Source organism: Raphanus sativus, chromosome 4 (genome assembly GCF_000801105.2).
Source record: "Raphanus sativus cultivar WK10039 chromosome 4, ASM80110v3, whole genome shotgun sequence".
NCBI lineage: Eukaryota > Viridiplantae > Streptophyta > Magnoliopsida > Brassicales > Brassicaceae > Raphanus > Raphanus sativus.
The window spans coordinates 10,369,570-10,395,883 of NC_079514.1; the positions used below are offsets into that span (position 1 = coordinate 10,369,570).

Genomic DNA, 26,314 nt, shown 5'->3' on the forward strand with positions numbered 1-26,314 from the left:
TCTTTTTCGTCGACTGCTTGGGTGAAGATTTGTTTTCTCTTTTCTTTTTTTTTTTGCTAAAATTTGTTTTCTCTTTTCGTTGCTTCCTTTAGTTTTTTTTTTTTTTTCTGAAAAGAGCTTTGCTTCCTTTAGTTGAAGCATGTTTTTGAGTGGAGTTTGCTTGTAGTTCTCTGTTGGATCATTTTTGGAGTTTTCTATCACTCTAATAATATCAACTTTTTTTTGTTCATTTCGGCTTCCTTTTTCGATTTGCTTTGCAAAATTGATAATGACCTTACCTTCATAAAATTTCAGGAATCTTGTTCTTTCCTGGTTCTATATATTGTAAGTTGTTCTCTAGTTTTTCTTCCTTGATTCTGGATAGTAATGTTTACTACGTTGGATGTGTCTCTGGGAAGTTTTTCTTTGTCGGTTTGATGTAATTAATGGTTGAGTTTGAATATTAATCTAATAGAAGACAAAATAATATGTCATATATTGTATCGTATAACGCGTTAGCCAATACGATTCACAAAATATAAATGATTATGTTAGAGCTACAGAAAAGAATACTTATTTTAGTTGTAAGAGAGAAAATTAACAAAAAATGTTAGTTATATAAATAATTAAGTTCATAGATAAAATTGAAATAATAAGGGACATCCATGTCAAAGACCGCCATTCTCTCGTCCCATTCCACACTCAGGCACATGCAAATATGGAGGGTCCATTGAATCCACAACAAAAGGTCACAACAAAATTAATATCGTATAGAACAAATGTATTTTTAAAACATATAGAAACATAGTCATATATATATATATGTAAATTTTTTTATAATAATGGACGAAGTATATTCAACATGGACTTTGGAGGTTTTAGCGATGCTGTTCCTCAGCTTGCGTACAAGATGCAGTATCTTTTGGTGTTATCTATGCACTCTTAAGTTCTTGGTACAAGAGAATCTAATCTATGTTGACAAAGTTTTCAAATTATCATTTCGAAATTTGGAAATATTACATTTTTTTTTGAAACTGATTTTAGGAAATATTACATATAACGGTTTATTGTATTAAGTTTGTTTGCCTTTTTATGTATAATGTCCGGATAAAGAAATTAATCTCACAGAAATTCATCGTATATTTTCTTCAACGGAATGTGTTGTTGCCTCTCCTTTTCAAGTCCAAGACAGTATAATTCAACTGAGAATTGTCAACTGAGAATTTTAAGTGATATTTGTATAAAAATGAAAAATTCAATATTATCTAAACATGAATTTTTTAAAAAAATTGTTTATTAAATTTGATATTTTTTTTTGTGTACAGAGTCAATATGAGTCTGTATGTTTGATGACAAAAAAAAAAAAAAAAAAAAAAAGATATTTTTTTTTGACAAACTTAAATTTGATATTTTATAGAGTAGTTTTGAAATCTGCTAATACTGGAAATATTTTAAGTAGTCGAGATTTTAAGTTTTAAGTGGTTTATAGTTTTGGATGAAGTTTCTTAATTTAAAAAATTAAAACATAAATCTTGAAGTCATCTAATATTTTATTAAAATCAAATTACCCCCAAATTTTATATTTGATTATATCTTCGTAAAACATTGTTTGGTTTTTTTTAACCTTCACACACACGCAACTGAATTCGAAAAGTGAGTATAAATGTATAATATAATAATAACATTACAGATGGGACTAAATTATAAGCTCTAACCATTGAATTAGAATCCAAGACTAACAAGGACGTAGAGTTAAGTGAATTGTGGTACTCGGCTTCAAATGTATATATTACATGCTTCTTCCGTTTTCTTTTTGTATGATGTTTTAAAAGATAGTTCTTTTTAATTTGTTTGATATTTGGAAACTTTTATACACAACTATTAAAATAATTGATTAGATATCAAAAATTAATATGTAGGTTTTTGTAATATTTGTTCAGATTGATTAAATATATTTATTTTTTGTTGTTATAATCAAGTAGTTTCATTAAATTTTTTTTTTAATTTGTATGTTTAGTCTAAAACATCTTATAAAAAACAGATGGAATATTAGAGAATAAATAAAGAGTTAGAACATAGAGTCTGAATAGTAACATGCTAAACAATTGGAAAATAATTTCGATGTTATTCTAGACTTCTAGTAATATATATTTATTTATTTTCTTTTTTATTATTATTAACGGCCGTGTGATGTAGAATGGTTGATTACCGTTTAGATCTTTATAAACAAAAGTTGGAAAAAAAAAAATAGGACTCGGTTTCGGAGCAAGAGAATTGTTACATCTGACTCCAAAAAAGAATGGGAGAGACTTTTGTCTGTCATTTCTATTTACCGCACTCCATGGGATCTCTGTTTCCCCCTTATCTCTTCGACCTTTTAAGTTCTTTGTTTCCTACAGACATTAATGCAAGTTGCTTCTAATCTATATGTTATCTACAGAAACTTCTTTTGATCTTATAAACAAATATTTAATTGTTTGTAATAGTTAAACATTATTTTTATTAAAAAAATATATATATATATATTCGAAGATTAAGGTTTCAAATGTTTGTCGGGCATGATAAATGCTATCTCTCGACTCGTTCCCATGTGCTTTTGTTCATTTGTATTTTTCCCGTGCTTAATATCAGGACTTGGCATTTTACCTAAAATCCAAATCCAATCCGAAAAACCTAAACCAAAATCTCAATAAAGTAGAAAAATATTAGAATGGAAATGCGAACAGATGATATTTAAACGAATATCTAAAAAATAACTGAATATTTGTATATGTAACTCTGTATGATTAGTTTACTTCTTTTATTTTATTAAAAATATTTATATTGATATTTTACATGGCTTAAAATCATATAATATATATATAAAGTAATATGCTTTTTAATTTAAAATGCACATCAAATTTCTTGCTGTATGTATTAACAAAAGTTGCAATCAAATTCTCAAAACAAGAACTAAATTAATGCTCTTTTATTTTCAAAATTTTATTTTCAAATTTATTAATCATTCAACCTATTAAAATTTTTAAAAAGATAGGCTAAGTAGTTGTAAGAAATTAAATACATGTAAGAAACTTGAATAATGAAAAAAAAATTCAAAATCTAATATATTTGAATCCAATTCGAAATAATTGAACTCAAATTAAAAATATCCGAACCCGATTCGATATGATAAAATATCTGAAAGAATTCTAAACCTCTTTATCAAAGTATCATAAAATCTGAAATGTCTGATCCAAACGCGAACGGATATCCGAACACGTAAACCTACCTAACAACATCATTGAATACAAGTTTTGGTTGGTTCCTTCTGATATTAAATTTTTAGATTCACAATTTAATAAAAGGATTCATAGCTTTTTCGAAAATAAAATAAAATTCGTATCAATCAATCTAATTTGCATGATCCATATAATTTGTTTTGTTGTAATAATTTGTGCTAGATAGTACTATTATCCTTCTTATAGACATTTTCCAGATAACCATAAATTGTCTTACTTTTTATATGATATAAAGTAAAACATTTATAATTTTAAAAGTAGTTTTTTCCGATATCGAGACGTTGAAGTTCTGGATATTTACTAAGTAAGATTGTACAAAAGATCCACGAGATTTCAACTTTTAAGTTTGGGAAAATCGTATAAAAAACCCTCAAAGTGTCACTTACTAACACTTTAAACCTTGAAGTTTTTTCACTAACACTTTTAACTTTCAAAGTGACATTTATATCATAAAAAACCTCCAAAGTAAAAAATTGACCTGTTCAGCAGGTAATTTTTCAAAAATAATTATTTAATTAAAAAAATAAACAAAATAAATAAATTCAAATAATAAATAAAATCGAAACTTTTAATAAAATTCACAAAATGAAAACTTAATAAAAAATTAAATTAAAATTTTATAAAATTAAATAATTTTCTAAAATTTTAACAAAATAAAAATAACTAAAATTTTAATAATAAATAAGATTAAATTTAAATAGAGAAGATCTAAATAAAAATTTCAATTTAAAAAAAAATAGAAAATTCAAAATATATTTTTTTAATTATAATATTTTTTCAAAAAATATATCATATCATCGTGCACAATAACAATTTCAAATATATCACTAGTGACAATGATGGTTTCTGATTTTTATTTAATTTATGAGTTTTTAAATTTTTACGATTTTTGTTTAATTTTATTATTTTTTATTTTACTTATTAAATAATATTTTTTAAAAATTAATTAGTAATATTATTTAATTAGTAAAATAATCAAAATTAAATAAAAATCAGAAAATTAAACAAAAGTCGTAAAATTTAATAAAACCCATAAATTAGAAACAAATCAGAAAATTAATTAATATTTAGAAAATTAAAATTTAAAAATAAATGACATCAAATTAAAAAAAAACAGAAAAATAAAAAAATTCATATATTCCAAAAAATGAAAATTCAAAAGTTTGAAAAATATTTTTCTGTCATTTTCAACGATGATGTTGGGAGCTATCATTGGAGATATGGCAATTATTGTCATTATTAATGGTTATGTGAGAAACCATCATCGTCACTAGTGAATTTTGAATTTTCTATTTTTTTTTTTAAATTGTGAACTTTTTATTTAGTTATTTTCTATTTAAATTTAATCTTATTTATTATTAATTTTTAATTATTTTTATTTTATTAATATTTTAGAAAATTATTTAGTTTTAAAAACATTTATTTAATTTTCTAAAATTTTAATTTAATTTTTTGATTTTTTTCATTTTCGTAAATTTAATTAAAAGTTTCGATTTTTATTTATTTTTTGGATTTTATTTATTTATTTTATTAATTAAATAATTATTTTTGGAAAATTACCTGCTGAACCGGTCAACTTTTTGATTTGGAGGTTTTTTATGATACAAATGTCACTTTGAAGGTTAAAAATGTTAGTGAAAAAAACTTCAAGGTTTAAAGTGCTAGTAAGTGACACTTTGACGGTTTTTTTATGTGATTTTCCCTAAGAAATAATAAAATCATATTCTAGGAAGAAAAAACACAACTAGAGAGAGAAGAAAAAACCTTTCATTTATTAGACGAATTGGCGGGATGGGTAAAGAGCGAAATCAATTCGTCAGAAACGGGCCTAGTCCACTAATTGTTACACAGTCCAACAACATCTTAAATCCGCCAATCTCATTTCTCCTTGTTGCTCTCTTATGCTTTTGCACTCTTCGCTCATCTCTGCCGTGGAGTGATCATCGTGCTCAGCAATGAAATATGGTTTTGGTTAATCTTGAGATAAGAAATACAATTAGTAGCTCAGTAATAGTATCAACCAAAAAAATTATTTTTAATCCTTCCTTGATAGTAGTTAACAAAATAGTATTTTACTTGTTTTGTTTTTACAAAAAAAAAGCCCGTAATTGGTCACATAGAATAGGCCCATGAATGTAAACCCATGAATAACTTGTAAAAAACTGTTATAACAGCCCAAGTTATAAAGGCTGTGGTGAACTGTGATTACCAGCTAAGTGCCATGTCAACCCACTTAATTCTCCCACATCTCCACACGTACTAATAATATAATTAAATTTTTGTTAAAAATTCATTATCACACACACATATACCCAAAATTTTCTTCTCCTCTTTTCTCTCTCTCTCTGTCTCAAAGTTAGTAGTATCTTTTCGCTTTGTGTCTTCTACCTTTTCTTTTGGTTGATTCTCTGTGTGTTTCGTCAGTGCTAAGTCTGGAACCAGGAGATGGTGACGGCAGATGACTGGACCAAGTCAGCGATGAGAGATGGAGAAGTGGTGGCTGAGCTTCTGGTTAGGCTCAAGAAAGCCAAAGTGAGACCTGTTCTGTTCTCGTGTCCGACGCTCCAGTGGGGAAACCGGCAGCGACGGTCGAGAAAAGAAGCTGATTCAGCTAGATGTAGCCCGAGTACACCGCTCTCTTGGAGCACTTCTTCTTCTCCATCTGCTCACCTCGACGGTTACGAGGCCACCGATGGCACTGGCTCATTATTTCCCGTCGGATCTAGATCCAAGGTTCGTCGTTTCAAACTATCTCATCTCTGCTTGTTTGACTTCCATTAAGATCTTCCTCTTCACAACAAACATATCTCGTTTCATTGCTTCTTCCTGCTTTGTTTCCCCGACAAAACTAAAGTGTTTTGACATGGAGAGGGTGTTCCGGTCATTTCGTCAGGCTGCTTAAAAGAATAGTATGATACGTCGCCGTTTCTGTTTGTCTGTTTCGTTCCTTGTCATTTTAGTATTGGCATGGCATAGGCATCAATCCATCGTAATAATTACTTTTGATCATCTTAGTAAAAACTTTAGTTAGCTATATTTTCCGCAATAATAAAATAAATAATAGTAATAAATCTGGATCTGCTAATACTTAACTGTTGTTTGTGATGGGCCGGCCTATGAGTTATCTCTACTTAGTAACAGTGGACCACCCCTATGAGTTATAACTTACAAGACAAGTCAAATGAATTAGTTTGGATTCTATGGAGAGTTTATGGATTAGATATGTGAAGTGTGTGTTTGGAAAGGATAGTTAGGTTATCAACCTCAATGAAAAGACGCGTTCATATTGTTATTGTTTATCATCACATGGGACCATTTTTCTCAAACATTTAATTAGAGTGGGGACTTTTGTCATCTTCTGTTTCTTGTGACTCAACTTCCTCCCATTTATTATTAAGAACATATCTTGTTTCATATCGCAGGTTCTTGTAACCGCAGACTTGGATTTTGGTGTCAAAAGATTGCAGAGCAAAAAGGTTCCCAGTTCTTGAATTCTTGACCACTCCTCTCTGGTGATTAAGATCTTTTCGTTATTGAATGTTTTTAAATATGAACAGGACACTGAATTGATCAGATCAGCATTCAGGGAACGAGGAGACATGAAGAACAAGAACTTTAAGAGAATGAAGCTGAACGCACAAATTTGTAGTTCTCTCTCGGGTTGTAATTTGGCACAAAATGAAGATGGCAATTTCCTGCTACCTGACTTGAATTTAGTGCCGTGTGAGGAAGCAACAGTATGATATAAGGATTGTAAAGTGAAGGAACTCACTTAAAGTGATCAGAGTGGAGTGATTTGATCATCTTTGGCTCAGCTTCTGAAAAGAGTCTGCATTGCAGGAACTCAAGGAAAAAAAAAATGTGTATAAATTCCTCAAGGAATTTTCGTCCATATATAAGATAAATATCATAAGCAGATGTGTAGGATAAAGAAAACAAATATTTGTTGGTTTCTTTGTAGTGTCATTTTGTAATGTTTGTCTACATTAGCACAAGGAGTCATTTTGTAATGTTATTTGACGACTCCTCGCTTATAAAATCCAAACAACAAACGAGTAACATGGAACATAAATGTCACTTTCAACAACCATTATATTATCCATTTTTGGTCTTTGCTCAAAGCTCCTCTAATAGACTTGAAAACTAATTATAAATAAACCCAAAATATATGTCCCCTCCTACTGTCTCGATTCTTATTTTGACCCATAAAAGAAAGCAAATGGCCCCTGGGCTGAAACGACCACTTGATATATCTAAGAGAGCAACAAAGCCTAACTCAATGTGAGCGGATGTGTCTCATCGTAGAGAAGCATATGGCCCCTGGGCTGAAACGACCACTTGATATATCTAAGAGTGCAACGAAGCCCAATTCAACGTAAGAGGATGTGTCATCTTAGACTATTTCCATCCATCATAAGCAAGACTAACGCATTTGGAACTGGATCGTCCATGGCACCAAGCTATGCCTACTCAAAATCAAATGTTTACCTGATTAATATAAAGTTATTTTACGTTTAAAAGTATTATTGTAACTACTCGTAGGATAATCTAGCTTGAATTCATTATCTTGATTAGCTACAATGACACATCATCGTCAAAATTCATCCTGGTGTAGTTTTACGCCCACACATTCAATTCATTAATAAGCTTTTGGCAGCATCTGTCCAGTTTCATGCTTCACATAATCTTAAAGGAATAAAAGTTTACTTATAAGCTATCAACTATTGGTTTTATATCATCCAAATCTTATGTTCTCTATCTGTTTCTCAGAACCTAGTTACATCATTGGTAGTAGTAGTGCTACCATTTCATGTACTAACACATCATAGATTGTGAGACCGTTTCACCCTTGTCATTTTCTGGTGCTTTAAGCTTTAGGATGTATAAAAAGTTATGGGCCGTATTCTCATAAAAGTCAAGAACCAGCTGGATGTCTTTCATTAATAGATTATTGCTTAGCTTCTTTCCGATGTTAGGTAGCGAAAATGGCCTAAGATACTCAGATGTGTCAAATTGATGACCAAAAGTAAGCAAGCAATGTGGTAATGGTATGGCCATAGGCAGAAGCATTGAGAATGAAAGAAGAGGAGAGTGGAGGAGTGGTCCAATCCCAAAAGAATTGAATATTAATGAAAATTGTCTTTGCTTTTTTCTCTATTTTTGGTGGTCCGCTTTTAATGGAGAACAGTCTAATGTGGGAGGATTTTAACTTGAGGAGCATACAAATGTTTCATTCTTCTTGACTTCTAATGTACCTCCTTTTACTCAATGCTTATTTTAAACTCGCTTCACATTCTTTAACATTACATGTTCCTATGACTTCTACTAGTTTGAACATTTAAGATCAATAGTTTGTGTTCCTCTTGATGCTTCTATTATTTCACTGACTGTGAAAGCTACTTATTACATGGTTTTGTGCAATACGTTTCATCAAAGTTCGTTGTTACTTCGGTTTAAATTTGCTTGGACTGGAAAATCTATTACCATAGCCGGCCAAGAAGATAAGTAGGCCCCAAACTGGACTTTCTTTTGGTTCATTGATTAAATTTGTATAAAATAATACAATGATAAAGTCGAACCATAGATATGCTGCATCTAACTTTTTGGAAAGAACCCTAAACGTGAGAAAGGAGTCGAATCAAAATATCAATAATGTCGGGATTCAAATCAAAACTGTTTATTTCTGGATTCACGCTCAACAATTTTGTTGCGCATTATCTTAAACTAAAGACAAACACATGCTAAATATAAATAATAATATAATATGAAAACATTTGAGCAATTCAATATAATATAGAAGACATTTGAGCACTATCAATCAATTTGGATATCAGCTTAATTAGATGGGAATGGGTATTATTGTTGAAGAGTATGGTATTTGTATCAAAGATAGTTTGATTTGTTAGATATCAAGATCTTTGGAAATGTGATCTAGTCTCAAGGTACATTATTCGCACAAAATGTCTCAGTGCATTTCATCTATAGTTTTAGTGTTCAACAAATATTTTGGGCGTGTCAGAATTATGATAGACTTCAATTTTTAGTTATAAATTTGATAAACTACAAACAAATTTCACTATACGTTTGCGCTAACTTCCATTGCATTCAGCCTATTTTCCGTGTTCATGTATTTTGCTTCATTTCTGTTATATCTATAATGATGTGTATCATGTCGGCAATATATATGCATAGATGCATGTTGTCATATTGTATACTATCTTGCAATGAATAAAGACCAACATGAGTAAGACTTGACCCTTTGACTATATAAGTGTCTGTGTGTACTGTCGTTAAAACCCATCAAATGATATTAATGCTTCTGATCCGTATAGATCAACCAGGTTTAATTAGAAATCTTTGCCAATTAGCTACACTTCGTTCCCATCTCTTCCCAACTGTTTTTAAGTTTTTAGCTAATTCGTTTGACAAAATACCAGTTGCAAAATGCTATAGGTTCCTCCACTGTCGGCAGATTAGTTCAGATCTTCATTCATTTTATTCTTACAAATACATTATACAAATTAAAGAATTGTACATGTAATCTCTGATAGTTGATTCGACTAGTAAAACTTAGATGCCGTTCGCTCCTCCTATATATTGATGATGTATCCAAGTAAAATAATGAATCTATAAGATGGTTACTCTCAGATTGAGGTCCAAGTTAACCATTTTATTAATTTTTATTTCCTTATACCAATTGTACGTACATCCACTATAAATGTCGTTTGGATCCGACCCTCACCACCACTACATCCGAGAAGAATAATAAAACTAGAGGGCTCCCTCGATGACAAAGAGAGTGAGAGTTGTCAGTTCACTAAATTATTCTACCAATGCATATTCTTGAACTAGGTGAAGAAACATTTCAGGAGGCACATGATATTCTGAGGAATTTGTGCATGATTTGAGTTATGAGACTGTACATCGCATAAATCAATCTAAGTTCAACTTTTCTTATTTAACCTTCTCAGGTTAACCCGATCTTTTATTATGATATGTTTCATGTGCATCCTAGGAACATTAAAGTTAGGATTGTCACAAACACAATATATATATCTTACAACCACGAGTTCATGTTATAGTAATTTAACTGGAACAAATAAAATAAAATAAAATTAACTGGAACATTTCAAACAAAATTAAATAGTAAGATCTCGAGTAGCGAGAATCCACATATAAATATAAAATATAGAGAACTTTCTCTACTATTTTTAGTTTCATGCACTCACTGTTACATAGTAAGTAAAATAGTATGTTTTTTTTTGTTCAGAAAGGTAAAATAGTATGTTACAGAGGTGTTTTGCTGGCTTTTGCGTTTGAATGATTTATCGTAAATATAAAATATAATATTTTACTTGTAAATTTAGTGATATTTTCGTTATATTTTGTGAGAAATTGTGTGGATGTATTCAGCTTTAGATAAAAAGAAAGAAGTAGGATCAAAAGGTTGTGAAAATGACACACTTCCAATTTTTATTCTTGAACGAAGACACTTCCATTAAAAGAGTAAAGGACTTATAAGCCTCTCGCGGTTGCAACGCAATGATCAAAGGCAAAGCAATTTATTCAGTCACTGTTCGAATTTTTATTAATACCTTACTATATCTCTGATGTGAAGATTGAAATGGATAAAATTCAAAACAAGGAAGATTGAGTTGGATGATATGTGTTTCTGGATAAACCCTAACAACATTTCTAGTTTGAAACATAGACAAACCGATCAATCTTTAAACTCTTTCATGGTAATTTAATTTTCGGTTTTGATGATTTCTATTTTTTTTGCCTTTTACAACTTCTACTTTTAGTTATTTTGGTAATTTTACAGATAACTTAATCATAGTGAATAATGATGTTACAAATTATCAATACTTGCTAACGATCATTCAACAACAGAATTTAGAAGAAAAAACTACAATGAAACTGCAACAAACCACAAAAGTGGTAATCAGTAAAGAAGATTAAAGAAAGTAAAATAATTAACCAGAAAGTTTTGATCCGCTGGTCTATTTGTTTTCCCTTTGGTAATACTTATAAAGTTGTAATTAGTTCACTGTTCACAGACGTAAACCACCTCTCTTAAGTGAACTGTGAACCTAGGTCTCACACACAAACTAGAACCAACACAAGACCCTTTTTGTTCAAAGTTTCAAACTTATCAAGCACTTTTAAGAAAAATTAACATGTCCAAATAACCAACTTTTAATAGTATAAAACTATAACGATTATTTGGTAAATACTTTTGAAGGTAGAAATAATTAGAGTACTATTTCCCTTTTGTCAGATATAATAGATAATAAATTTTGAAATCTTTCATGGAAATGTTTTCTTTTTGTCAGAACGAAACTGATTTTACCTTAAAGAAATAAAAAGGTTTTTATATAAGAATTTTAAGTGTGAGCTAGGCAGGGGACCATTTGGAGATAGGTAAACAGTTGGCTACTTAAACACCTTCTCTCCCCTCACCAGTCAGTAGACCCCACGCGCTATGTGGTCCCCAAATTTCCATTTTATTTCTTTCTTAAAAATAATTTTATTTCGTCAATTTTAAAAACGTTAAAAAGAAATAATATTTTTAACTTTGTTGGGGTTAAATCCGGCCGTCCACTTTCATTAAGCCGGCGGCTGTCAGCCTAAGTCTGAAAAAATCTAGGACTGGTCCCCACGTTTATTTATTTAGTTTTAAAAATAATTTGTCGTATCTATGGTTTTTCCTAAAGTAATTTATTTTTATTTCTTTTTTCTTTATTCGGGTTGCATCGATCCAGATGTACGGTTGGGATTCTCTTATCCCGAAACGCATGCTATTGCTTTGGGGGGGACCATATGTGGTCCAGGCAACGTCGTATTGACACGTGTTTTTCGTTTTGGCCGGGAGTTACGACGTGATTGATGGTCCCCTCTTTCTCTCCATTTTTTTTTCTCTTTTGCTCTTTAATTTGCTTTACTACTGGTTATTTCCGGTTCATGGCTTTATGCCAACCAGTTATCTTGCTGTTACATAGAGGGAAAGTAATGGTGAGTTGTGTAGTTAACAAAGGAACCGTAGAACAAGCAATTCAGTAGTGACTCCGTTACGCTCCTAGGAGTGACGTGGAAAGCACGCTCCAACCTTTACGGGGTTGGCTTTTAATTAGTTCTGTGATTGCTTATACATTTATTTATTTTTGCCAATGGATTGCTTATTATATTATTAATACTAGATTTGAATTGTTAATTTTCTGCCATTATCCATTTGGCATTTAAATATACAGATTTCAATAGACCTAGGTATGAGTCACTTGTAGAATTTCATAGGGTAATGGAGAATTTTGCAATATTTAAACCCTTTAGATTTAAATAAAAAGACGAAAAATCAAAGTTGGAGCAACCAAGATGAACGATAAGATCTCTTTCGAAAAGAACCAAAAAGAGAGGAAGGATATAAACGAAAGAGTGGGGCGGGAGACACATCAGAGAGAGCCGCAAGTCATTCGACATCGACGTGAGAAAAACGTTAGTCGTGGTCAAGAAAATACTTGTTCGTCGTCGGCACTAAAGTTTTTAAATTTTGAGATTATAATGTTTAGTTTTACAAAGATGTAACAAAAATACCCTTCCTAGGAAATAAACAGATTACTCCTACTAATTATAGATTGATCTGATTCTTTTGGGGTGCAAAATACTGATCAAATTTAACATCAAGGACTCGTAAAAACAGTTAACAGCAATATCAGTATATCACCAAGCTGCTTAATTTACGTATCAAAACATTAACATATTTTTATTGATACGTCATTATCCACACTCAAACTTGAATATGAATACAAACGTTAATACAAAAAAGTATCGCCACTCAATCAAAAACATAAAAAGAAAAGTACTAAACATATAAATAAGAACATTTAATCATGCATTTTCAGCCCGGAGGTTTGTATTTAAACTGTTTGATTACATACATGTTAGGATATAAATTCAATGTAATTTACACCATATGATTTATATATGAAAAACTATTGTTTGGTGTACATGCATCTGAAAAGGTAAAAAAATTCTGACGTAAATTTTGTTTTGAATTTTTTTACTACATGAACAGGTTTTATTACAAACGTGATATATTCACGCGATTCGTGCATGTTTCGGGTCAGATTTCTATATAAACTTACAAAAATTGAATCCCAGGTACACAGAGGTTAAATTCATACCTTCCCACGTGTGGTTAGGGACAACCTCGGCTATTGTTTGGTTGGGTAAGATGACATGTGGCTCGACCTTTACAATTACTATGAATATAATAAAACGATTTATCGAATGATTGAACAATTAGTGGAGACATTTTAAGATGGTGTTGCTTGTAATTACGCTATCAAAGGAGAATATAAAATTTTGAAAACATATTCGCATTGCGATTTAACTGTATTGTGAATTTTAATAAAGTATTAGTAAGATAATTCTGTACAAAGAAATTTGTTTTGGGAAGTTTCATTGGTGCAACAATCATAAAGTCTTACAAACATCTCCAATGACGACCTACGAATTCTTTTATATTTCACTCTAAAAAAATAATTCTGTTATAAATATAGATTTACTCAAATGATTTATTCTACGATAAAATTACTATATAATAAAGTAAAATATAGAGGAATGTTATTTTTTATTATAAAATAAAATAAAATGATATTATTCTTCTATATTATGTTCTATATAGAATAATCCATTGAAACAAATCTAACTCTATAATAGTTATTATATTTTATATTAAAATATATATAAAATTATAAAGTAATACTAGGTGTTTTCCTACACCATGTGCAGTGATAAATTGTTTAAAAGTTAAATTTTATATTTAAAAATGTAATTTATTAATATTATATATTTTATTATTTTTGACCAATAACTAATATAAATATCATTTAATTAAGCATAAAATTAAGAAAAATTTTTTTTTATTTTAAATTATATTTAAGAATATATATGTTTATATATAAAGTTAGAATCTTAGATAAAATTATATATTTATTTTGGTTAAATGTATTAAATCAACTTGTACAAAATTATTAAAAATCATATAAAATTGTATAGTTATCAAAAATTAAACTAAACAATATTTATATAATTTGTAGATATCTAAAAGAAACTAATGATATTACGATTAAAATTTTATTTTTTTTTTAATTTAGAAAAATTTAGATAATAAAAATTGTATAATTATAAAGTAAAATTATATAATATTTCGAAATTCAAAATGTCATATTTGAATATATTTATTTTAGTGGTGATTTATGAGTTATTACCATATTCTACAAAGTTTACCAAAAATATAAATCAATATTAAATGTAATATATGAGTTATTGTCATATTTTTAAAAGATTTCCAAAAAAATTTATCAGCATTAAATGTAATTGTCTATGTCATATTTAACCATATGACATGTCATCAATCTTAATAGTCATGTCACAATTTTTTTGTAAAAACGATTGTAAAGAGGACATGTGACAAAATCACTTTGTAAATATAATCTAGGGGATTTAAGATGGTCTTAGTTCAAAATCTATCATTTGAGGTAGAGCAAAAATAGATTACGTGCGGACATTGTATAAACAATAATATTGTCATTGATCATAATAAAAGAACATTTGCATGATGGTCAAACTGAAGAGACTCTAAACTGAATTGGCTCCTCCAGAGGACCCGAGGCTATATAGTAGTAAACCGTATGAATCGAGGGAACAGATCAGATATTCTTATGTGTTCAAAGAGACGATACAATTAAGAAAACTTGCTGATTTTTTTTGTCAACTACAATGAAGCTGATTAAGTATCTCGAAGAGGCTCACTACGTACTTTTGTTTCTTTTAAGATACTTCGTATTTTACAGTTCCGTTTGTGCATCCGGCGTCTAAACTCGAGCGTGAACGACACGCGCCCGTGGATCCGGATACGTTGCGTCTGAAAACACAACACGTAGCAACTCCTTTTTAAAAAGAGAAAACATTTATTATTTCTCGACGACCTTGCTCCACCGTCCGATCTCAATGAATCCAATCGTCACTCGCAATGAGCGACCTAGATTAAGTCCATGACGACCTACTTCTTTAATTACATTTTTGTCGTGACCTAATCTTTCTATTTTATTCATTAATCACCTGTTTTAATTAAAAAAAGTCTATATGTGGACCACAGTGATTGGAAATCGAGAAACAAACTTTTTCTTCTTTTATTTTTTTCCGTCTGATATATTTTTATTAAGAGTCAAAACCTAAAAAAAGACTCATCCCAAACCGAAAAAACAAAAGGCCATTCAAATCTGATTACAAAACGATATAAGTCTAACATGAAGGGCTATCGAAACGGGCCGCAAGCTCAAACCAGTAACTACGCATCCTTCCACGCATCCTGATCTCTTCCCCTGATCGTCCACGCGTTAAATTCTACCGTTCGCACGAACCACAACCACGCGTCAGCCAACCATAACGTCGTCATCTAAAAGTCGGAATTTTCGCCGGAGAAAAACAAAGCGACTGATATTTCGTCGGAATACGCCGTCGACAAATCACCGCACCCACCCTAACACCGGAAAGCTTTCACCAGAGATCTTCCATCGTCAAAACGAGATCTCATCCGGGAAACATTAAACCACGCACCACGCCTTCGCTAAACGATCTCCACCCGTCGGAGAGCTTCCAATCGATGTCGTCAAGATCTCTCCAAACCGTTAGAATTTTAACAAATTGTCGGTCTCGTGACTACCCATTCTTGAGAGAACCAGAAACGCCGGAGACACGAAGTTAGGTAAGCCTTCACTTCCGGAAACAGAAGTCGGCTACCACCGTCAAAGGAGACGGCACGGTCCCAAAAACAAAGCCGGTCGTCCACCAGACGGTGCGATACTAGAACAGTAAAATCAAAAACAAACATGCAAACTATCTAAAGAAAAGCCGAAAAGAAAAGAAAAGGAAAACGGGAAAAGCTTAAAACTGGACCGACGGTGACTGTGGAAGCCCACCCATCGACTGGAATCTAGTTTTACGGCTGAGATTTGGTTTAGCGAGAGGTAAGAGGAAATTAGAGAGAGAAAGAAAATGGTCTAGTATAGTGTTAAAGAATAATTCAACTTTTTCTTTCTTAGCAAAATAAAACATTTTGGTGTTCGAAAAAAAAAAGAAGCAAAATAAAACATTTTTGTGCAGAAACAAGTCTGGAGAAAAAAAAAAGAGAGAGAATAAATGGTCTAGTCTCTTGCTCTCGTCTCAGCTCTGTGGAGTCTGCACACCCTTACATATATATAAAAACACATAAACGTTTTCTCTGTCACTTTTTTCGAATTAAATAAAGAAGAAAAAAAAGGTTTTATGTGATAATAGAAACATATGAAACAATCGTCATAGAAGCAGAGATTCACCTTCTCCTCTCTTCTCCTTTTATCTTTCCCTCTCAGACACACAGGAGATTCGAACACAACAAAAGAAAGAAAGAGAAAGAGAAAGAAAAAAAGTCAAACGAAACGATGGCGTTTCATCAGAATCATCATCTCTCTCAAGACCTCTCTTTCAATCACTTCACCGACCAACACCAACCCCCTCCTCCTCAACCTCCTCCGCAACAACAACAACATTTCCACGACGCGACGCCGCCTCCTAACTGGCTCAACACGGCTCTTCTCCGCTCCGACAACAACAACAACAACAACAACTTCCTCAACCTCCACACGACCACCGCCAACAACGCAACCGCAGCGAGCAGCTCCGATTCTCCTTCCTCCGCCGCCGCCATCGCCGCTAATCAGTGGCTCTCCCGCTCCTCCTCCTTCCTCCAACGAACCGGAAACAACAACAACAACAACGCCGTCGTCGGAGACGTCATCGACGACGTAACCGGAGGAGGAGGAGGAGCCGAGCAGATGATGAGCGGCGGCGAGAACAAGAACGACGGAGGAGGAGATGGAGTCGTGAGCTGGCAGAATGCGAGGCACAAGGCGGAGATCCTCTCTCATCCGCTGTACGAGCAGCTTCTGTCGGCGCACGTCGCGTGTCTGAGAATCGCTACCCCGGTCGATCAGCTTCCCAGGATCGACGCTCAGCTTGCGCAGTCGCAGCACGTCATCGCCAAGTACTCGACTCTAGGAGCCGGCGGGCAAGGACTCGTCGGCGACGACAAAGAGCTTGACCAGTTCATGGTAACAACCAAAAAATATGAAAACTTTTATAATTATAAATTATAATATATTAATTAAATGAAATTAATCGTATGCAAGAGATGTTAATAAGTGTGTGTGTGTTTTGATTTGTTTTATAACGCAGACGCATTATGTTCTGCTTCTGTGTTCTTTCAAAGAGCAACTCCAACAGCACGTGCGTGTTCATGCGATGGAAGCTGTGATGGCTTGTTGGGAGATTGAGCAGTCTCTTCAGAGCTTAACCGGTCTGTCATTAGTAAAAAGACAAGTTCTTTTATTTTATTTTATTTTTTATTTACAGTTCTTGTCGGGTTATGATTAAACCGTGTCTGGTGTTGTTTGTTTGGTGAGATAGGAGTGTCTCCTGGTGAAGGAATGGGAGCAACAATGTCGGACGATGAAGATGAACAAGTAGAGAGCGATGCTAATATGTTCGATGGAGGAGGAGGCTTAGATGTTTTGGGTTTTGGTCCTTTGATTCCTACTGAGAGCGAGAGATCCTTGATGGAACGTGTTAGACAAGAACTCAAACATGAACTCAAACAGGTACGTACTATGCAAAAAACTAATTTAACAACTTTGTTGGTTTAATATGTTTATAAAATATATATATATATATATATATTTGGAAGCAGATAGTATTTATTTATAAGGATTGAACTATTTGCGAAGGAATAAACACTTGAATGAATGTGGGCAGGGTTACAAGGAGAAGATAGTAGACATAAGAGAGGAGATACTGAGGAAGAGAAGAGCTGGGAAGCTACCAGGAGACACAACCTCTGTTCTCAAAGCATGGTGGCAATCTCATTCCAAATGGCCTTACCCTACTGTCAGCTCTCTCTCTTTCTCTCATTAGTTTTTTTCTTCCATTTAATTCAACTCCCAAGTACTAACTAACAATGAGCATTTGTCAGGAGGAAGATAAGGCGAGGTTGGTGCAGGAGACAGGTTTGCAGCTAAAGCAAATAAACAATTGGTTCATCAATAAGAGAAAGAGGAACTGGCATAGCAATCCATCTTCTTCTACTGTCTTGAAGAACAAACGCAAAAGGTATGTATACTGCTACTTCTTATATCGTCGTCTTAAAAGACATAACCAAAAACTAATTGGTTCAACTCAAAGTCTGAAACTCTTTTTGTGTGCATGGGATGAAAAAGCAATGCAGGTGACAATAGCGGAAGAGAGCGTTTCACGTAGGAAACAACATATATATATTATCAAGTGAATTGTAGCTGGATTGGTTGGGATTTGAAGCAAAGGTTTTTTAGGGGTTCAAATGAAGGAGAAGAAGTTGGGGCTTATATAGAAGAGAGGGGACAGTATTAGAAAGTAACTTTTTGTGCAATTACAACATAGTTCGCAGTTTGGTTATGTTATGCCATATGTTTATTAGTAGTAAGTACACAAATCCCAAAAGTTAAAAAAAGGTTGTCGCTGTCATATGATTTCCATTCAAGTTTTGTTTGATTTGTTCCACACTATTATGTGACTAGTCTAGTGTACTTGAACCACACTAGCTATATAGTCGTCATGCATTTGTTGTAGTTCTGAATTGTACAACAAAAAATCCAGTAGAGACCAGTACTAAACTGAAGAAGTAGCATATGGCAGAATAAGCCTTTATTTGTGAAGGCTTATATACCGCACAAACGTATTTTTGAGAGATGTGGTCAACACTGAGATAAGATACCTATTCAAAAGAAGCTTTATTTCTATCCCTCTATGATCTAGAGTTTGGAATGTTTGCCGTGGCTTCGTTCACCATCTTCATTAACGTTATCTGGCAAGTCCTCAAGTTTGTATTTATTAAATTTTTGTCTCTTGTTCTTAAATGACGAGCAGAATTCAAAATCTTACCTTCATATCACAGTCACATCCATAAGTGTAGTGTATGAGGTACTTGTTACTAACCTCTGTATCCAATGGAAGCTGATTTAGTACCACCAACACAGCCAAACCAAGTTAATGTATCAAACGAAAATATATATTATCCATGTAACAATACATACACTTTATGGGGTCCAGACCATAGTTATTACACTGTTCTCAGACTCATGCTAATAATGGAAGTTTTACACTGTTCTTCAGCTTTCAAAACCCAATGTAATGCAGTTATATTGTGGTGCAGTTAAATTGTGTGGGAAGTAACATAATTTTATATAAATAAATAAAATGGAAATGTTTTAGGTAATCCTACCCAAATACCATTGAAATATCAAAACCATCTCTGGAATCACAAAAGCTCAGAATAAATAACCAAAGAAGCAAAAAGAAAAAAAAAACTATCACTCTTCAAAAAGTGTGTGCTTCCCACTCCCTTCTTGCTCTCATTTTTTTTTTGCGACACCAATCTCTCACTCTCTCTGCAAAACACACATTATCAAATCATAATGTCTATGATATAAAACGTAGACCAAAACAAATCTCAATACTATCGTTAGTTTACTAATCCATTCTATTGAGTTTTACCTTCTGACGTTTTGACTCTGGAGATGACGGTGGTTCAGGTCTCCGACTTGGTTCCCCTCTCTCTGCACCTTCCCCCTCCTGTATCTCAATATTATCCACAACCAAAACTCATTCAAAATAAGTATGCAACAAGTTAAGATGGTGAAACAGTGGAGATACGAAGTACCTGTCTTGAAGAGGAGGCCTGTCTATTGCTATTGCTGGCTCTGCCTGCATTTTCGACTGAGCTTGAGGAAGGGACGTTTTGAGATATGAATGGCATGATTTGCTGAAGAACACTTGATATGAAATTCCCTTCATCCATCCCTGTTGCTGGCTCTACTTGTGCAGCATTTGAAACTGCTTCGTTTGTTTCCGTTAATGCTGTGGCAGATGAATATTCTGCCACCTGAGGCTCTTCTCGACTAGATACGGGTCTCATAATCTGATGGATTCTGTTTCTGAATTCAGCGAAACCTCGAGCGCCTGGAGCAGAACTGCTATCACCTACATGTTTTGAACAAGTCAAGAGAAGCAAAATGTTTACGACACAGCCTATCCATCTTTATGCAACCTAAAAACTACCCGGTCTAAGCACCACGCCAAATCAAACATACTACGGAAAAGAAAAAAACAGTTTCCTCTTGACGACACTTTTAACAAATAAATCAGCAGCATAGTGGAAGGCGTGTTAAAAAGTACCTTCTCTTCCTGGAGTACTAGCACTCTGTGGCTGCCTGGAGGATTCAACAACAGTCTGATGTACACCATTTAATCCTGTTGATACCTGTTGATATCTAGCAACAACTGGTATAACTAAGGCCACAGGATTTCGAGGAGTTTCAGATGGCCCTCGCACTGAAGGTGCAGAATCAGTAGTGCCGCTGGGTGGAGTAGGGACCGACTGTCCAGGGGTTTGTTGTGTATTACTTTCTTCTCTCTGGTTGGTCCCATTTGAGGGCATCCAAGATCCTGATATAACCACGACGAATCCAATTATAAGGTCTAAGAAAAAATTCTTGATCTGCAGATTTTCAACATAGAAGGAAAAAACTTTGAAATAAAGTGCATGAACGGCACCTGTGCGTATTCTTATCTCAATATTTCTAGGGGCAGAGGTAACTGATTGTCCACCGAAAGGGCTAGAATGTGCAGTTCCTGCTTGTACGCCTCCAATACTCGTCCCCATCCGGGAGGAGTGTGACTACAAGAATTAGTAAGGTAGATACGAAGTTAAGGAGTGAAAAGGAAAAGTGTACACACTGCTAAAGAAGAGGGAAAAAATCAAAGAGACAGACCGGCAAGGGATTTCCCCCTGTAGGGGATATGAACACTGCAGGCCCAGCATTCACAACAGCATCATCCTGACATTTAAGATAACAACGTTCTTATAAATATATGGGAGTGAACAGATTCATGATATGTAGGACAAGTATACGTACAGGTGTTTGTCCCAAACGGAGCATCATGGTGGTACGGCCAAGCTCCATAAGCGAAATGCCTAAATTCTCCAAGAGGTTTCCTGACTGAAGCACGTTTGACTGGCACAGCCTTCGGGTTGAAGGATCCGTCACATTAACATGATCCACGAGCTGCCTTGAGAGATTCTGCAGAAGGTAGATACAAAACACTAAATAGTTATTATTGTTTCCATAGCTTTGACCACCCAATGCCAGTTCAAGTCAGTCGGTTCAAAAAATATAGCAGAAACCCCAGAGTGATGCAATAATTTCCACAAACGTTGGTTAAAACTGGTCAAGCTAAGCATAGATAGAAATGGCATTCAGATAGGACTTCATGGGAAAGAAGACAAAAGGAGAAGGGCATACAGATAAACAATCTGCTACTTCACCGGTCAACAATTGCCTTGTTGATTGCAGCACTTCAGCCAAATGAGATGGCCTAGGAATCCGACTCTCTCCAGTAGTAGAAGCAGAACTTTGCACATTGCCCATTGAATTTACAGGATCTTGCAAGTTACTAGCATTGCTACCTGCAAAAAAAAAAAAAAACAGTACCGCTGTTAGAATCTCGAGATTTGTTCTCAACACAGAACCAAGCATTTAGAATCAGTCTAACCATTTGCAGCAAATTCTTGTCTCAGATGATTTAGATATTCGGACAAGGTTGACAATGAATCTGGAATCACCTGCAGTGGTAAAAATATAGGGTTCTCATGAACATTAAACATAACGCATCTTACTAGCAAAAATTGTGTAACATGAGAAATAATGAAGTACAGCTGGTTGTGAAGTTGTCAAGGGTGTAGATGTCTGGTCCGCCTCATTTGGTGTGACAGATCGCGCTCCAGAACTCCGAGTTAGATTCTCAAGAAGGGGACCCTGGCAAATAAAATAAACGTCAGTCGCTAACATCTCAAAATGAATTATAGAAACTCACAGGATATTATAGGCCCTTACCATAGCATCAATTCCTTCCATACCATTACCACCTTCTGTATTAGAGATCCCAAGTGAACCCAGAACAGCTGAAACAATCTGCCAGATATGAAACATAGCTCGTGAAAAGGCTCACACCTAATCCAACACGTACAAAAAACAGAAACAGATAAAAGAGGGCCCACCTGACCAAGATCTGAATAGACTCCATCTGCTTGATCGATGTTGAAGGATCCTACTAAAACTCGCGATCGTTGACTGCTCGGGTGGTCACCAGCACTCGAAGCAGGATCAGCCGCTGAAAAATCAAAATCTACACTTAGCAGAATCTCACACAATGCAGTAGAAAATGAAAACTAACATGAGAGCAGAGTTTCAATGATGATTATGAACAATTTTGGGGAAACTGGAACAAACCTGCATTGCCAGTTAAACTCTCGGATAATGTTGGAATGGGTTGTCTGACAACCATATGCAGAGTGTGGCCATCTTCAACATCTAAAGTGGGAACCGTTAAAGAACTTTAAACAAGAGGCTATTACACGATACTAACAAACACTGAAGTCGAAACCAAGGGTTGGACAAACTCATGAGGAAACTAGGGTCCACAAATAAAAAACGAAAGCTCTAAGAAAGAAGCAAGGCAAAAGTGGTGAAAAGAAGAGAAGGAAGGATACGATAGGCTGAGAGGAGTTGATCATCCTTCATTACTTGTCCACGACATATCAAGCGTTGTTGTTCTGTAACAACCCCAGTAACGGAAGCAATTTGCTCCTTCAAAGCGGGAACAGGGACCTGAATCGAAATGAAACAAGAAAAAACATTGTTATCATAGATTAAAGACTGAGAATAAAAAAAAAAGAAAGGGATTTCATAGTATAAAAGGAGAAGAAATAATGATAAAGAAATGTGTATTAAGCCTTACACATTTATCGACACGTAAGGTGTGGGTTTGAGAATCCAAAGTCTTGATATTGATCTCAACCATAGCACTGGCCATAACTTCATCGTTGCCACTGTGTGCCATCCTTTCAAAAAACCCTTCGAACCTAGAAGAATCCTAAACAAAGCCGATAACAACCAAAAAAATACAAACTTGCGATCAAAATTAAAACTGACTCATCATATACTGAGAGAAAAATCAACACTTTCTTCTAACTAATTTAAAGAAAAGTCAGAGAAACTTTTCATCTCCTCAGGTCAAAACACTAAACTCGAAGAAGAAAACTTGTTGAGAGATGTGATCATAATCATAATCAAATAAACACGAGTGCGCAAAGCTCAACTTCTAGAACAGATTAAACAATACACAATAGCTACGAGATTCCAATCAAAGCGTGTTAATATGCTATTCGGTGAGAAGAGTTGAATCTAAACCCTAGAAAATGAAATTATACAATCAACGGAGGGAGGAGAATCAAAAACCTAGAAACTTGATCGGAGAGTGAAGAGAATCGGAACCAGCTGAGGCAGGAGGGGAAGGCCCGGGAAGGAGATTTGGGTTAAGAATCTAAGAACCCTAAGAGAGAGTCTCTTCGAGGCTCGAAAGGCGATTCCGCGGCGAGGACAGGACAGTGAGCGCCCCTGTTTAGATATTTATTATTTCGGTTTTTTACTTTTTTTTTTCTTCTGCCCTTTCTTTCTCCGCTATATATTGTTATCTCACGTGAGTCAAAGGATTTTAAGTTATGAGCTTTTCTCAAACAAATAATATGCTAATTTGGCAACTAAAATTATATATATATATATATATATATTATTTTTCGGAGAATTATTATTTTTAATTAGCGAAATAACTCAACAGAGTTGAACAAACAAAAAAAAATAACGAAATAAGGTTTGATCTTTTCTTTTTAATTTTTGCAGAATCCGAGAGCTTAAGGAATAAAATATTTTGTTTCATAAAAAGAAAGAGAATTATTTCATTTGGCACATTAGTAAAGACTAAAGAGTAAGTTGCCTATTAATTTGCAGAGATTCTGTATATATTTTAAAGTGAAAATATCAATATCAGACAAGAATGGTAATTTCTAGGTTATCAATTGTGTCTCCCCAGATTTTCAAGTAAGAGATTGTAGAGTTTTAGTTCAATCGCGTTTGATTTTTAACCAGTTGCTTGTTTAACCATATTTTTTTGTTAACTGTTCGAGTGGAAATCCATCTTTTTCATAATCTTTTAGATGAAGTTTGTTTTTATTGAATGTTGCTCGTATTCCTTGTTGGAATTTGTTTTGGAGCTATGCTCTCACCGCTTCAACTTTCATCGCCTTTGATTCTTTTCGGCTCCTAATTTTGATTTGTTTTAATTTCTTAATATTTGCTTTATTTCACATAAGTCTTTAGTGTCTTGGTTCTTTCCTTGCCTTATTTTAAGTTTTTGTAAGTTCGTTGGTCTCAGTGTAGTTCTTGTGGACAATACTACTTAGTTAGCTTATTGGCTTTTGAAAGAATATGTTCTTTACCGGTTTTAGAGTGTAAAACATGCATTTTATCAGTGTAATATAATTTTCAGTTGACAAAAAATGATAAACTCTAATGTTTTCTTCTATGCTTGCAATTAACACAGATTGTGGTGATGGCTAACAAATTGTTGCGTCTTAGAGAAATAGTGTACCCATGGTTTAAAATGAAGGTGACGGTTCTTCAGCACGCTTCTAAACTGACAATTGGTCACCGTCTGGTCACCTTAATGATTTCTTGACTCTTATCATCTCTAGAAGAATGGGAGTTCCTGTATCAGCGAGACATGGCAGCATCAATTCAAACGGCAACTGATTAGTGCAATTTCCTCGAACGGAAAATCAATTTATCGGTTCAGCCACACCTATCGACTCTTGTGCTCAGCGAAGATGAAGACATTTTTGAATGGATTGTTGATGGAAATCACTGGAAAAGTACAAAATAGGAGCTGTCTATGATCTTTTCAAACACCACATCTCCCAAATAAATTGGTTTCAAACTATTTGGAGCAAAAAAAAGTATTCCTAAACACAATTTCTTGGCTTGGCTCTTCACTTTGAATCGTTGTCCGACAAGAGATAGGTTCATCAATTGAGGTCTCAATGGCGACCCAGATTGATTGCTTTATAAAACTGTGCTGGAATCAAGAGATCACTTTCTCTTTCAATGCATCCTACAGCCAGAAAGTTTGGTCTCAGACTTCGGCGAGATGTCAAACTACCCCTCCACATGAAGGGCTTCTCTGCTCCTACTTGAATGGCTTAACTCTGCCGAAAAATCACAAGAAGCTCATCTTTCTAGCTTGATAGTCCACCATCTACCTTTTCTGTTTGAAAGAAATTTGCGTCTACACCGAGATTGCTTCAGTTCGCCATAATATAAAAATATATAAATTTAAATGACTGAGAATAAATTAATATATGATAAGAGTAGTTTAAAAAAAAAAAGTTGGTAAAATAAGTTAAGATCTTGAGATATTAACGTTTATGTTATAAATAATATCATTTTATAAAATAAAATCATTAATAATCATCTCATTTAAGTTTTTTACCTTTTTTTTTTCTTGACATCAATTTTTACCATATAAGTCAAGAATTTATGATAGTTTTGTTATTAATATAAATGTATTTGGCTTAAGAATAATGTTGTAGAAATATAGTAAATATTATATAGTATTTTTAAAAATATTTTTACCTTGTAATAAGTTGGATCCAACTTTGTGTTTCTAGTTTAATAGAGTTGATTCTCAGTTCAGAAAAAAAAAATCTATAAACTTTTGGACCATGGCATAAACATATTAAGCTGCCAACAGGGGCAAAATAATATATATGTTTCAAAAATCATAAAAAATGAAAAATGTTTCAAAAATCATCAAATTTTAGTCTTGTGCTTAAATTCCACAACATGAAGTACACAAACCTTGTATAAACCCCAAGGGTACCTTGTATTTCGCAACAGCATTATAAACCCCAAAGGAACTAATGCACTTTGCCTTGTATGTTTTTCTCCAATTCGCGTTTTCATATGACAATTACAGTTTGTGTTGTTGAATCATTCAACAATTTTGTCAAATATACATGAAAAACTTGCCAA

The 26,314-nt window shown here is 33.5% G+C and overlaps 3 protein-coding genes across 5 annotated transcripts; 2 read left to right on the top strand and 1 right to left on the bottom strand.

Moving 5' to 3' along the window:
- The first annotated feature begins 5,539 nt into the window (after positions 1-5,539).
- On the top strand, positions 5,540-7,272 carry LOC108830107 (uncharacterized). Its single transcript, XM_018603710.2, has 3 exons — positions 5,540-5,990; positions 6,680-6,733; positions 6,815-7,272. The coding sequence occupies exons 1-3, from the start codon at positions 5,703-5,705 to the stop codon at positions 6,998-7,000; spliced, it is 528 nt and encodes a 175-aa protein (XP_018459212.1). The 5' UTR covers positions 5,540-5,702; the 3' UTR covers positions 7,001-7,272.
- An 8,156-nt stretch (positions 7,273-15,428) lies between these two features.
- LOC108830116 (homeobox protein knotted-1-like 3) lies at positions 15,429-18,854 on the top strand. Of its 2 annotated transcripts, none has more exons than XM_057008830.1 (6): positions 15,429-17,410; positions 17,535-17,655; positions 17,766-17,956; positions 18,111-18,242; positions 18,328-18,464; positions 18,572-18,854. In XM_057008830.1, the coding sequence occupies exons 1-6, from the start codon at positions 16,742-16,744 to the stop codon at positions 18,609-18,611; spliced, it is 1,290 nt and encodes a 429-aa protein (XP_056864810.1). In that variant the 5' UTR covers positions 15,429-16,741; the 3' UTR covers positions 18,612-18,854. The 2 variants fall into 2 exon arrangements, with proteins under 2 accessions (XP_056864810.1, XP_056864811.1); XM_057008831.1 differs by having other exon boundaries at positions 18,580-18,854.
- A 693-nt stretch (positions 18,855-19,547) lies between these two features.
- LOC108832409 (ubiquitin-like domain-containing protein CIP73) lies at positions 19,548-23,880 on the bottom strand. 2 transcript variants are annotated; one of them, XM_057009673.1, is made up of 16 exons: positions 23,687-23,880; positions 23,187-23,321; positions 22,939-23,056; positions 22,679-22,759; positions 22,447-22,559; positions 22,283-22,360; positions 22,103-22,204; positions 21,942-22,011; positions 21,692-21,855; positions 21,305-21,469; positions 21,161-21,226; positions 20,943-21,066; positions 20,565-20,834; positions 20,050-20,369; positions 19,884-19,967; positions 19,548-19,777 (listed from the first exon to the last, which is right to left on the bottom strand). In XM_057009673.1, exons 2-16 carry the CDS (start codon positions 23,286-23,288, stop codon positions 19,769-19,771), a joined length of 1,866 nt encoding a protein of 621 aa, XP_056865653.1. In that variant the 5' UTR covers positions 23,289-23,321; positions 23,687-23,880; the 3' UTR covers positions 19,548-19,768. The 2 variants fall into 2 exon arrangements, with proteins under 2 accessions (XP_056865653.1, XP_056865654.1); XM_057009674.1 differs by having other exon boundaries at positions 19,884-19,961; positions 23,687-23,879.
- Positions 23,881-26,314: the final 2,434 nt, after the last annotated feature.